The sequence below is a fragment of the Coccinella septempunctata genome, chromosome 2, assembly GCF_907165205.1.
Source record: "Coccinella septempunctata chromosome 2, icCocSept1.1, whole genome shotgun sequence".
NCBI classification, from domain to species: domain Eukaryota; kingdom Metazoa; phylum Arthropoda; class Insecta; order Coleoptera; family Coccinellidae; genus Coccinella; species Coccinella septempunctata.
In genome coordinates this window covers 51,030,916-51,046,119 of record NC_058190.1, presented here as the reverse complement: position 1 = coordinate 51,046,119, position 15,204 = coordinate 51,030,916, and the positions used below count along the sequence as shown (strand labels likewise).

General features: G+C 41.4%; 1 protein-coding gene across 1 annotated transcript in view; it reads left to right on the top strand.

Annotated features, from left to right (window-relative positions):
* The window catches only part of LOC123307370 (neural cell adhesion molecule 2), a 146,272-nt gene that overhangs the window by 70,821 nt on the left and 60,247 nt on the right, over positions 1 to 15,204 (top strand). The window contains exon 2 of the mRNA XM_044889654.1: positions 236 to 444. Within this exon, the coding sequence (XP_044745589.1) occupies positions 236 to 444 (209 nt within the window). The remainder of the gene's footprint in view (positions 1 to 235; positions 445 to 15,204) is intronic.

The following is a 15,204-nucleotide window of genomic DNA, read 5'->3' as shown; positions in this document are numbered from 1 at the left end:
ACCTATTAGGGCCCCGTCCATCAGTCGAAAACGCCGATTTATCTTAATATTAATCATATCGAGGCCCGGGTCTATGCCGTGAGCGCAATAATTTATTTATATTTCCCAGATTAAATTTTCCAGCGGCCAGTTCATAAAGGACCGTCGGCCGCCATATATAATTCCTTTGTCCGGCGAATGAAGTACCGGACCACAGAGAGCGACAATAGCGCTAACAATGCCTCCATTGTTCCAGCTTCGACGTGCGGGGCAAGCCGCTGTCGCAGGCGAGACACTGGTCGGCGCCGGAAGTGTTCGGAAGCAGGGCCTACTTCCGGACCGGCTCCAGCCCGGCGAAACTGGTCATCGACGACATCCGACGGCACGACGAGGGTGTGTACAGGTGCCGGGTGGACTTCAGGAACGCGCAGACCAGGAGCATCAGATACAACCTCACAGTCATCGGTAAGTTTACATTATATGATTTCTTTCTTCCGGCAAAAAGTATTTGCGTGTATGGTGGACTTTAGACGGAGGCTCAATAGGCCTGACTGTCAGTATTTCGGAGTGAAACGGAGATTCTTGGTAAAGTGAAACCACCTAGAGAATGGGTCGTCTAGTTGGTGAATGCTCAAGTGAACTTTGCAATTTTTGAAAAATACTATTTTCAACATGAAAATCTGAACGAAGGGAGATAGGCTTTCAATATTGCTCGCAATAGATTCAGCGTGTTCGAAAACTTATACATTCATACCAAAATTTCAAATATCTGGTCCTGTTTAGGAGAAAATAATTTTTTTGTTTTTCCACTTCTCATTTTCGAGTTGACTTCGAAGAGCTCTCTGGAGTGCAATTCTCTATTTTATCATCAACTGTTTGGTTTTCTAAAATCTTCAGAACAAATTCTGTGCACTCCATATCCTAAGACAGCAACAGAACATACTGATTTTCAGACAGTGTAGCAAATACGTCATTTTAGGGGGTTCTAACCCCTTAATAATTTTTGCCCCAAAAAATTGAGATTTTCGAAATCGAGATTTGTGCTGAGGTGAGAACATAGTAAACGCTGATTATATAATCGGAAACCCCAATTCGATCAGACGAATATAACAGGAGATATCGCAGATTGAAATTTGCAATTTTCGAAAAATTCTATTTCGGAGATGAAAATCTAAACTGATAGAAAAAGGCTTCCGAAATTTCTCGCAGTAGAGTGAGCGTTTTCGAAAACCTTTATTTGCTTACCGAACTTTCGGATATCTAATACTGTTTACCAGAAAATCAAATTTTTCATTTTTCCATTCTTCAACTTTCGAGTTAGGTATCTAGCAGAAAAATCGTAGCAGATTCAAACGTGATATATACTCTGAAAGAGCAACCCCTTATGATAAATCTCGACATTTCATCCACCACGGCGCAACCGTTCGGTCATGAGGAAGTTTCAACTGATCCTTTTGGGAATTTTTCTAAAGTCAAATTTAGAATACTTTTTCTTCCAGGAAAATTATCGCAGATCTAAATGTGATACATAGTCTGAAAGAGCAACTCTTCTACTAAACTTCTGAGAATTTCATCCATTTCGGCACAACCGTTCGGTCTTGAGGAAGTTTCAACGGATCCCATCTTTTTGAGAATTTTTCGAAAGTCAACTTTCGAGTCGTTTTTCTTCCAGGAAAATTATCGCAGATCTAAATGTGATACATATTCTGAAAGAGCAACTCTTCTACTAAACTTCTGAGAATTTCATCCATTTCGGCACAACCGTTCGTTCTTGAGGAAGTTTCAACTGACCCCATCTTTTTAGAAATTTTTCGAAAGTCAACTTTAGATTTAGAGTAGTTTTTCTCCCAGGAAAATTATCACAGATCTGAATGTGATACATATCCTAAAAGAGCAACTCTCCTAGTAATAATCCATCTCGGCGCAACTGTTTAGTCTTGACGAATTCCCTAGTGAAATTTGCAATTTTTTTAAAAATTCTTTTTCGAAGATGAAAATCTAAAAGAAAGGAGATAGGTTCACGAAATTTCTCGCAATAGATTCAGCGTGTTCTATCTAGATAGATAGATAGATAGATAGATAAATCTTCTTTATTTCAGATCTTACAAATATGTTAAAATCAAACTGAGTCCATCGGAATTTCAATGCCATTCGTCAATTGGATTCCAAAGTTTCTAATTCTCAAAATTGCTTCATAAACCCACCATAAGGAATCAACCTCATCTCTGCTAATGTCCATTGCTCCGCAAAAATACTAAAGTCTCTTCCAAATCCTGTAAACTAAGTCACGGTTGAACTAGATAGATAGATTGCTTAGTTTTCATGGAATAAGCCACCATAATGTGCTGTGGATCATCAAAGTCGAACCATGAGATTTATCACCAAATCAACCTTACTCGGTCTAGTGAAACCTGATAGCCATTCGACAGTTTCCTTAGTTTTAAGTTCTCAAGAAGGCTCATAAGTAGTAGAGAGTATCTTCAGATCTTCAGAATCGTATCATAGGATCTACATCCAAATCTACCCACCTCTGTCTAGTGGAACTTTGCCACAAGAAGCTTACTGCGGTTCAAAATTTGAAATTCGATGAAAGCGTACCTCGAATTACACACGATATCACGAAGGGTAACAAAAAAATTTCCTCGGGCACCCTTCAGTAACAGATTGCACCAGTTGCTGTTTCCTCCAGTTAATCAAAACCAATCTCGATCAAGATTGCCTTTCGACATCAGTAACCATCCCGACTTAACGACTTCGAGGGCGCCCCAGAGACCATAATCCTGCCAAGACCCACCTCCACGGTTTTTGCATCGATTATTATCGTATTAATAGAGAGAGAGATCTAGCGTGGAAATTTCGAATAGAGTCGATTTAATATAAGGGAGCACACACGACGTGGCGCGTAGCCCGCAGACTGTCTGAGATAAACATGTTGCGATTCCGTTAATTAACTCCGTAATGTTATAAAACCCTAAATTTGCACAGCCAACGCTTCGGCAAATTACGCGAGAGCCCGCCTTGTGTATCGGGTAAGCGAAAACTGAAACTTGTTTTTGTTCGGTTATGCCTCCTTGGGAATTTGTTTTTCGGGTCCATTAGACTTGATGAGGAGCAAGAAATTCGGAGTTGGTTTCGAGTTGTGGGTGGTTTTGTTGCTTGGGGTTCTTATGCACTCTGCATTATCGAGATTGGTCGTCTCGGGAGTCGTTGTTTTTGGGAGAGACCTCCTCCTCGAAATTTTTTGTGTACTGCAAAGCTTATTCGATGATCGACACCCACTATATTCAGAAAAAGGAGTCTTTCCAATAGGGAATATGGATATGAAAGTCTATTCCATTTTTCCATATTGCGAAAATGCCTTCAAAGCATGAAGAGCAAGGTTTTGGATTCTCTTTCCCTCCTTGTGATGGTTTCTGGCAATTAACGAATTTTATAATTAGAATGATAACATGACGCCATTTTCGCCAAAACATCGTAGGCCTCTATTCCTTATTGCCCCATGATTTTGTCAAAAATGTGTCAATATGGCTCCATGAAATTAGGCCGAAGTTTGCAATAGTAACAATTGGTAAGAATAATCTGTAGCAGTTGGTTTCTATACTTCAAGTATTCTTATTATAGAGGGTAAGTCTTTGACTCATACAAATATTTCAAAAGTAGATTTTCGAGGTCAAAAGAAACACTTTTTTCTTATACCATTTTTCTGATTCGGCCATGATAAAAAGATATAGCCATTTTAGGTTTTCATAATGAGCTGTGCTACTCCTGAAAAAAGAAGATTACCTTCAGAATAACTAGCTGAATCTGTGACACCACACATCTATGGATTTTTCAACCAGAGTTGTATTCAGCCAAAGTACCCAATTTTTCAAATTTCACAGATGCTTTTTAATTTTTGAACATTAAATTACTCAGAAACGGTGCATCATACGATAAAATATGAAGAATACTTTTATTTTACAAAACGTTCGAATATTCATTAGATAGCGTCCAATTTAGTTTCAAAAGTTGGGTTCTTTGAATTTTTGGTATTTTCATGGTACGTAATGGTCACAATACTGGAAGACGTGATATAAAACTAGAAATAACAATTTTTAATGGTTTTCCAACAGCCTGTATCTTTCAAACCGAGCAGATTCGGAAAAAATGGTACAAGAAAAAAGTGTTTTTTTTGACCTCAAGAAGCTACTGTTGAAATATCTGTACTTGTCAAAGTCTCACCCTGTATACAATTGATAATTGAAATTCTTCCCAACCCAGTACATGAAGTAACTTCTTCCAACCATTTCCACACATAATATGCATTATATGAGAAGTCAATATCTTTCATCGCACAAGACGATTTTTTTCTTAGTTGATTTCTAATGGAAATTAAATTGGAGGAAAGGGCAGGCTAGTCTCATAGAGCCATTTCTACTATTGTGGAATGGTCATCTTAAACATTACATGGGAATGTCACCAAATCATAGTCTGTCTATTCTAGGAATCAAAGAAAAAACACCTTGCACAATTTATATAGAGCAGTGTGAGAAGCGGTGTATATTTAAAGGAAAAATCCGCTTTCATATTATTCTTTCAGCAACCCCCAATTCTTTATTCATCTGAATATCTGTACGAGCCCAAAACACACCCTATATTTCGGATACAAACATAATATTTACCATATATTGTGCCAACACGCGCTCGTCGTATGACTTTTTCCCAAATGAAAACACAACACGCCTAATGAACAAATAATTGTTTCACAAATACGTTCATTGCGTTCCCCTAATGTGCTATATGATTATTATCTTCAGTGTGTTCTAACCGAATGGAATTTGGCATTTATTCAATTGTGCAAACAGAGTTATGGATTTTCTGGATTTAATTAGTACCCCCGCACTCTGATACGTAGGCTCGTAAAACGGTCGTCTCAGCTCCCGAAATGGATCTCAGATTCTACAGTCGCTTCTGCATTCGAGCTAAATTTCCTTCCTTGAAGCCTCTTCTTCATGACAGTTGACAGTAATAACTGTCGTGTGTTGGATGAATTAATTTCCACCTGAAACTGTGAAACTTATGAAGGAGGGTGAAAGAGTGGGTGAGTTAGGTAAGGTAGTATGTATTAGATTCATCATATTTAAGAAATTGGCGTGAAAAAATGGAAACCTTTGAAACAGCCTCAAAATTTCTTAACTTAACTCTGGTGGAGCAGTACACCGGGACTTATTGAGCGATGTAGTATTGAAATTAACACTAGGAGTCTCGACCGATGTTTTTCAATGGCCTTATGCAGGAGGAAACAGGGGAGCATTCTTCCCTGATCCCATCTATACCCTCGAGAGAGCGATTACATCGGAGATCGCCAAACGGGACCGCGAGGCTTCTAATTCAAACCCCCGACACAGCCGGACTCAATAAAAGATTGATGGCAGGAGCAATTCCGAATCAATTAGCGTCGACCTGATTATCTCCCATTCATCCCGGCTCAATGCGCACCTCGCCCATCATCCCAAAGGAAAAAAAATAATAACCGGAAGGATTATCCTCCTTTCCCACCTCCGGATCCACGCGAAAGAATGGATGAAATATCGAGAGAGCCAAGGCGGTACACGGAAATCAATAAGAACTTCATTATATGATTCGAAGGCTTCAGCTTTAACGGATTTGCGGCCCTGGTTGCAGCCTCATTCTTCTCGTCAACTGGGTAAGTAATCCCCCTATCGCATCCAATATTCTGATGGATCTGTAGCTTGAACGCCGCGCCATTTACTGCTCGAGCGGCTGTGGAAACGGGAAGAAATTGTGGGTGGCAGCGTTTCCGATATCCGCGTCTTCTTCGTTCCTTCTTGTGTTTTTTTTTCTTCTTCCCGATCGGGTGATATTCCGGAATGAAATGTGGGGAGGTGAATATGTCGACAGATGGTCGATGATTACGACAGTCGAAATCAATTTACAGCTTTTGTTGCAACAAGCAACGTGACACAGTGATCCATTCTGATAGTCAAGATGCTATCAGAGCACTGAACTCAATGAAATAGGCATGATCCACTAGGTCTCTTTAGTCTGGGTTTCAGGTCACTCTGGAATATATGTAAACGATATATATCGTACATATACATATATCCTTTTGATAAAGAGCATTACAATTTTTAACGTTACGCAATAATTATAGCATGTGTACAAGAAACACTTTTAGCAGAAGTTAGCGTAACGGGGTACCATACAATTTTGCGATGCTACAAGCGCTTATACGGGGATGTATTGATATCTAGTTAGCCTAGACCAGTTCCATGCATACAAACAATATTGCCTTACCATAACAACGAACAACAACTCATTAGAAGTGACAGTGTGAAGTTTGAGGTCAAAGAAGTAAACCAGAGTTACGCAATAAATTAAAAGAAAGAAGATGTCCACCGAAATTGTGAAAATCGAAAAATTGGAGTATCGAGCCATCATCAAGTACCTGTATTTAAAAGGGTTAAGAGGTGAGCAGATTTACGAAGATATGCTTTACCCTTGGTGATCAATGTCTTTCGTATGCGACCGTGAAAAATTGGACTGCAAGCTTCAAAAGAGGTAAATTTTCCATTGAAGATGATGACCGATCGGGAAAGCCAGTTTCTGTGTCAGCCCCCAAAATATCGATTCAGTTCATGAAATGATTTTAACAGACCGCCAAATTTTGCTAAAACGGATATCTGAAGCACTGAATATTTCATACGAACGCGTTCATCATATAGATCACGTCAGTTTGGACATGAGAAAAATTGCTGCAAAATAGATCCCCAATTGTTTGAGTGTTGACCAAGAGAGCGCAAGGGTAGAAGCATCGCGTTCGATCTGTGCTCGATTTGTAAACGATGTAGAGTTCTCAAACCGAATTGTTACTATGGATGAGACTTGGGTACATTTCTACGATCCAGAAACAAAGCAACAATCGATGGAATGGCGACACTCTGGTTTTCCAAGACCTAAGTAGTTTCGTGTCCAAAAATCTGCTAGAAAAGTTCAGTTTTTTTGGGATTGCTATGGACTAATCATGATTGATTTTCTAGATAAAGGTAGAATAATAACCGGATATTACTATTCGACATTACTGACCACACTACGGGAAAAAATTAAAGAGAAAAGACGCGAAAAACTATCCGAAGGCGTTTTGTTTTTGGAGGACAACGCCCCTGCACACAAATCTCATGTTGCCATGCAAAAAATTCGTGATTTAGTGTTTGAATTACCAGAGCACCCTCCTTATTCACCAGATTTGGCTCCATCCGTCTATCATGTCTTTCCTCAACTGATAAAAAGTGTTGAAAGTCCTAAATTTTCTTCCAACGAGGAGGTAATAAAAGCTGTGGAGGTCTGGTTTGCAGAGCAAGAAGAAAAGTTTTGTTTGAAAAGTCGAGAGACGTCGCAGGTTCGATGTAATAAATGTATCCAATTAAGAAGAGAATATGTTGAGTAATAAAATATTTTGGTAATGAAATTTTGTTTCGTTCTATGATAGGCTAAAAACCAATGCTAGGGCTTTCGTTCGAAGAGTAGTTGCATCAGCATCCCATAAAGTACCAGCTAGTTTATGTAGGATATTACCTAGTTTTTAACTTCAGACGCAAATTTTCCAAATGCGCTTTGAAATTCAGCGAGGAATCCAGCTCCCTCTAGAAAGGGAGCATAAGCACCACTTACTGTCCCAGAGCCTTTCTGTAGATCATTCCAGAAAGTTCCTTCGGAATTTCGAAACTACAAGTACAAGATCCAAGAAGTAACCGAGGAGTGTAGATTCTGTTAGGAAGAGAAGAAACTCCTGTTCTTCTAGCTACAGAATGCCTGGTTATCACAAGCCTGTCATGAAATGTCATGGACGAGAAAAGTATAGGAGGAATGATGACTCCTTGAAGCCCTCTCAAATACTGGAACTACATTGGAACTCTGTGGCTGGGGGCCCAGCTGTATATGGCACAGTTGCTAGACATCTTACTCAATATATCAGTTTGTATACTTAGAGAAAATTGATGAGACGGATTCTCGTCTCTCGAACTTTGATATGATTTTCTTTATGATAGAATCAACGGAAAATCGAGGCTGTTGAAGGTATATCGAGGCCGAGCAACCTCTCCACTTCACTTAGGACGTTTACCCGAACAAAATTCAAATTCCAAATGACCGCCGCTTCCGCGGTTCAATCGGGCCCTCATGCGGAACGAAATTTCGGCAATATTCGAGGCGTCAGCTGCCTCGACCCTGTAAATATCGCCCCCACCGGTGTCTGCCTATATTGCAAAACATCATAATGAAAAGCCAAAACCCCCCCGTCTCGAGTTCGGTACTGGATATACCTCGCCCGAACCAGACGAGAAAGTTTAATGCAGCAGTAAGTGAACGATAAATTGGGAGTAATAAATGTCGAGTTCCCCAACTTTGCGGAACTGTTATGGAGAGATATCGAAAGGAAATATCTCATTGCGAGTTCACATGAATGGATGCCGGTACTTTTTATCCGTTCAATTTCGGTAAGTTGTCGATAGTGATCTAGACTCCGGGAAACGAGCGATCATCCTGGGATGTATCGATTGGAGTAGGTCCATTTCCGCAAAGGACACTTCCTGTTTCCTAAACAGTTCAAACTTTCTTCTATCCTGCGGTAGACGGGGAAAAATTGAGGGACCGGTTGCTGAAAATTCGCCAAAAATAGGCCACCTACATAGAATGGCGTGTTTGCCTAATGCAGCAGCTTGACACTCCTGCCCAAACTTGTTTGAACGCTACACTGCGCTGATGAGGGGACAATGATCTCGAAGCCAGTCTACAGTTGCCTTTAGATGTTTCAACTCCTCTCGAATATGCCTCCGAATAAAATCAATTCAATCCAGTTATGCTCAAAGTTGTAAACGATGATAAATGTTTACGTATTTTGTTCCATTCCACTCACTTCCGAAATGAGGGAATCGATGAAAAGGCTGCTTGAGATCTATATCATTTCAGTTCGAGTTTCAGTTCTATTTATGTACAAAATAGCGTAGGTATTGTGCATCATTTCCTGGTGTCTACCAACAAATTTCCTATATAAATAAGGATTGCATGGTAGAGGGGAATTATTGACTCGAATTATTGGGCCAGTTTGAATTGTAGTCTGATGATGACGGATCGCTTCATGACAAGATTGATTACACTTGTCAGAATTTTACAGGTGACTCCTAAACCGATATATTTCTCCTGGAAACACCTCGTGAGCCATTTTCAGAACGAAACTAAGGACTAATTGGGAAAGTGAAACGTATCCATATACACACACACAAACTCACGCAAAACTCTTATTAGGATCGTTTATCAGACTTTAAAGTTTATTAAGACATTCCGTCATATATTTCAAACTGGATGCACGTCAGTGGTAATTACAAACTAGGCATAAGGAATAACAATTATATATGAATTAAGATATGCTTTTTTTATGCTTTAAAACGCATGATTACATTCAATTTAAAGGTCGCAAAAGGAAAATGGTTGGAAATGCGTGAATATTCAATATTCCAAACACACCATTCTGTACGACGCGGCCTTTTTTTTTCTATTTTCTTCCATGAACGAGCTGTGAGTTAATGAATCATTGACGTGGCTTGAAATCATCACTTTTCACTTACCCCTGTTGATTTTAATGTCCTAGTAGCGTCGTAAATATTGAATGTAGAGGTATTTTTGGAATAAATAATCCGGTCGTTTAATAACGTAAAAGTGGGGTTATCTCTTTGAGAATCACGAATTATAGACTATACAACCTTCCTTCAATCAATATAGCGTCTTTCTAACGAATCATTCTATTCCTTCAGTTGGAAAAACTGCTCTACTTTATTACAGTCGTTGTAATTTGTATAATGTAGAGTTTCCGCAGAGACCAAACACATTTTCGGTGACCAAATCTTGAAATAATTCTCTGGCAATATTGTCAGCTCCAAATTTGTGAGTGAATATGGCGAGACATTATTATTATTTGAACTGGGGTAGTTCTGGCTTCCGGGTACTGCGACTATGTAGATCTATCGTTCTCTACCCTCCTCATTCATAGGAACTCAAGGAAATCGTCAATGGGGAACCTTGGCCGTTACTTTGTGAGTATCCAACTGGTTCTTAGGCCAGCCAGCTCTGGACACTTGCATACCATGTGTTCAGCTGTTTCTGCTTCTGATCCACAGAGCCTACAAATCTCATCTGCTGACTTACTCATACGGTGCGAATGATAGTTGTACCTACAGTGCCTTGTCAGCATTCTAACCATCACACGAAGCTTGATAGCGTGATAGCTTCAGCAGCTTTCTGGTGTTGGTTGGTGAAAGCATGAATAACGAATTTCTTTGACTGAGTAAGTCCAGGGGTGATTCTCCAGAGGGTTTTTCTATTCTTCAGTTCACATTGTTGGTCCGCTGTTATGAGGCTTTATTTAATATTCAGACTACAGGCAGTATACAAAGGCGGTTCACAGCAAAGGAAAATACAAAAAACAGAGTGGAAAAATATTCTTTTGCTATTCGGTGACATGGCCTCAGAGATGACGTAGACATTGTCAGATCCATAGATAAAACAGAAAATAAAAGTTCAGTACATGACATATTTGACAAAAAACAGAGAGAAATCAATACGTCCAAGTATAGAACGAAGCTCACGAACAAAAACGCACGAACGAACTCTCTCGAACCGCACTTACAGCCCGCATCAGTAGCCCGAATACACAAACAATTCGCGCACACGCGAGACTGGTTAAAGCATTACCACTGAGGTCTTGCAGTGGGACGAACTAAACGCGAACTTCGCGAATCCTACGGGCAACGCGCCAAACCACGCGGTTGAACTGCTTACGAATGATGCAGCCACCCCTCAGTGCGGTATGGATAATGTCACCAATGCCCGCATCTGTAGCGCCAACCATCTTGATGATATTGCGGTTTTCAGGGCACTATCCTCCTCTAGCTCCCACAGTCAGTGACAGCACCTCTATGATCTTATCCGGGTGAAGTTCCTCAACCTTCTCTAGGAAGGTGGGAGTGGAGTATATGGCTTTCTCAACTGCATAAGCCATGCTTAAAGGCTCTGGGCACTCCCAGCTCACTGAGACGTCGCATACAATGACGTGCTGATCTTTAATTAGCAGAAGGTCGGGTTTTAAAAGTTTCCCTTCTCTGTCCCTAATCCTAATCCTGGGTTCTCTCGTCACCTGCCAGCAGTTCTTTATCGCTATATCCTCAAGGCGATAAGCGACGTAGTTGTGCCTAGTTATTCTTTCCCAGTTCATGAGACTGCACGTTTGCAGGATGTGTGAGAGTGACTCACGTTGCCTGCCCGAATCCTGCACGTATCCTGCCCGGCACACGGATTCTGGTCCTTGGTTCCACGGCAGGCCAGCAGTTGGTAAACATTTTGACCGCAGCTGCATTGCCCATACATAGCCCTCACCTGACCAGTATCTGGGAGGGTTATCAATGTACGTGTTGCACATCTTGTGGTTCTTAAGTGCATCCAGTCCAGTGCCATATTGGTATTTTTCAAGCTCACAAAAGGCTCAGATCCAGCAGGTGTTAACCTTGATGCTCTTCTTGAAAGTTCATCGGCTTTTTTATTTCCTTCGACACCACAGGAGTATTTCTCCAGAGGGTTATTCTGTTGCATATACCTAATTGTAATTGGGTGGTCTTTGACCAATACCAAAACCAATAATTAAGAGCATAATCATTTCCAGATCTTATATTCCCGAGCTATACGTTTTCACTTTGAGTACGTCTTCCTGCTGGTTGGCGAAAGGCTTTCGAATATTTCTGAATCCTGTAGTAGAAAATATGATAAGGAAAAAAATCATTGAGAAACGTGAATGAGTCTTTTGAAACGTCCCTTCAATTCAATCGTACCGGAAATCCCCGTACAGCCTCCAAAATCCCTGCCTTGGATCCGTGTACCCAGATCATAATTTTCCATACAAAATCGAAATTATGTTCAAATTTTCATCCCGCAAACGGATAAGATATCGGGTATAGGCGTCCACTGAGCCTCACTTAAGTGATTAAATTCGTCCGATCCCTCTTCCATCCCAGGGGTTATCGTCTACCTTTGATGGGAGCCGTTCGAATTGTACTTAGTGTAATTAAACAAAATGATTAATTACTGACATAGCGCCATTATGCCTTCAGACTATGGTGATTACATGGGGTTCCGATTCCGACTCGTCCGCTGGACCTGAATGGGATTTAGTTGCGCGTAGTGCGGCCGGCCCCTCTGCCCCGCGCTGCCAAACCGTCGCTTTTTTCCGGTCGATGATGAAAATGATGTCGGCGAACATGAAAGAGAACATACTCGTGAATATGGAAATCTGTGGCCTTTGCGAGATACGCCGCGAACGAATGAATGGAATCGGTATGAAATCCCAGCTGGGTGAAATTCTATCGGAGAATTTGGATGTTTATGATGAGATGAGAGGCAGATTTATATGATGCTTCTTCCACACGAAACCGATTTCCCAGAATGGCGTAGAAAAACTATACTCTGGAAGGATGTGCAACAAACAGGTTAAAGAAGGAGAAGCAGCACTCTTTCTCATGACCAGGGTTACACCACAGTATAGTGTAATTTTCTATACCGACGTGATACCCAAAACAGAGACGATGGATCGATGGTAGATCTACGGGCTTGCCAGTAACAGTTCACTATTGTGAAATATGCACGTAGCTCATACGACTTTATTCTAGCTCATTACACATGATGGGTATGTGTTTTGGTACACTCTCATGAGATTGAGGTGGACCTCATATTCAGCATTCAGTATCTTTGCAAAATTTTACTATAATACAACTTCATAACTTTTTTTCCTCGATCCAACTTGTCATTTCTACTTAATCCTTTGTTGCGCCGTCAATAAAGTTCCCTATAGAAAATAGGAATATACGACTTTGCATATTGATACCCCAAAATCGATTCTCATGATCTATCCTTTCCTTAGAACATAAATACATGAAATGGACATTGACGTGTTATGAATGTATTTGTTGTGGTACAAACATTCGATGCTTCTCTGTCTAGCGCAACAGATGTATGTGAGGGGTGCAGGTGCGTGTGTCGAGAGTCGAGTGTCGAGTGCCGTGAGTCGTGTGTCGAGTGTCGAGTGTCGTGTGTCGAGTGACGTGTGTCGAGTGTCGAGTATCGAGTATCGAGTGTCGAGTGTCTAGTGTCGAGTATCTAGTGTCGAGTGACGAGTGTGTGACGTGTGTGTGACGTGTGTGTGTGCGTGTGTGTGTGCGTGTGTGTGTGTGTGTGCGTGTGTGTGTGTGTGGCGTGTGTGTGTGTGTGTGCGTATGTGGGGGTTGCAGGGTGCGTGTGTCGAGTGTCGAGTGTCGAGTGTCGTGTGTCGAGTGTAGAGTGTCGTGTGTCGAGTGTCGAGTGTCGTGTGTCGAGTGTAGAGTGTCATGTGTCGAGTGTCGAGTGTCGAGTGTCTAGTGTCGAGTGTCTAATGTCGAGTGTCTAGTGTCGAGTGTCTAGTGTCGAGTGTCTTGTGTCGAGGGTCTTGTGTCGGGTGTCCTGTGTCGTGTGTCGAGTGTCGAGTGTCAAGTGTCTAGTGTCGAGTGTCTAGTGTAGAGTGTCGTGTGTCGAGTGACGTGAGTCGAGTATCGAGTATCGAGTGTCGAGTGTCTAGTGTCGAGTATCTAGTGTCGAGTGACGAGTGTGTGACGTGTGTGTGTGAGGTGTGTGTGTGGCGCGCGTGTGTGTGTGTGTGTGTGTGTGTGTGTGTGTGTGTGTATGTGTGTGTGTGTGTGCGTGTGTGTGCGCGCGTGTGTGTAGTGCAGTGTAGTGCAGTGGCGTAAAATAAATAAATTTATATAGGTTCTACCTTTTTGTACGAAAAATTGACGTGACAATGATGTCAGATTCAACTATTTCAATTGTGATTGGCGACACTAAGCAACTATCTCACTCCAGCCTTTGGACAACAACAAATGTTTATTTTCCATTCCTTGTATCTATGTTCCAGGATCCGTTCTAATAATTCACAAATTTTGGCCTTGAAGAAGGAAAATATCAGAAACAACGATGTCAAGTCAGTCACAAAAATTGAGCATCTAGCCACAGGACGTCGCGCCATTCCACTCAATCAACCAAGAGTCACGCCACTTCCAAAAGCTCCTCACAACTCACAACCCAGACGTTTAACGAGATTTAAAGCCTCGTGGGTGATCCACCCTGCCGTAAATGATAATTGACCTTGTTCCATCCCCCGTACAGGTTCCAGAAAATAATATTTCCTTCCGTTCTGAATCAGAGCCTCTCGACCTATCATCCTAATTTCCTTCAGGCCCCCCTTGTAACGGATTAAACGAATATCCGGATATGGATATGCTCCATCTTGGATGCGATCTCATTGCCCATCTCGCCTCTTCTGCGGCGTCTGAGGGAGGCCGGTGTTTTTTCGGTAGGCAATTCGTATCAACCTACCCTACCGTTCGTGTAAGCTTCTGCCGGCAATTTGTTCGCTAATTTCGTCATTTTTTCTGGACTCAATTGGGTCGGAGTGAAGGCAACAATCTGTGAGGTAATCTACTCAAACTGATAATAATAGTTATAATTATAACTGCATAACCTTCTTATTCTTTTTGCTTGCTTCAAGATCAGTTTATTCGTCTCGTATTTCGTTCACGATATAGAATGCACGTTACACGTCACGTCAGAACAATTTGAACGCTTCCGCACCAAACGCTATGTCAGATTTTTGAATCATGCGCATTATCACGTGGTTCCACGTCGTCATGTCAGAGTAATCTGTAGGCACCTTTAGAAAGAGCACAAAATCATCCGCAAACAGTAGCCACATCAAGTCAACCGAACAAATTAAATCATCGACAAACAACAGAAATAGAAGTGGGCCAAGATTAGAGCCATGAGGTAACCAGACCCAGACAAATACTCGGACGAACGAAACCTCTCAACAAAAGCATACTGCCATCGATGTAACATGGGGACGTGATAACCTCGAACTGTACTCATATCTGCTCTACAGCAACAGCCTGGAGGATGAAACTCTAGAACAGATCGAGCAGTTCAAATACTTGGGAGGCTTCATAAATACTAGGGCCAACCTAGACAATGAAATACACAACCGAATCAATTCGGCATTACTGGCATTCTGGAAGCTAAAGGATAGAGTATTTCAAAGTCAAGACCTCAATCTGAAGACCAAGACAGCTGTTTACAAAGCAGTCGTCCTTCCAACGC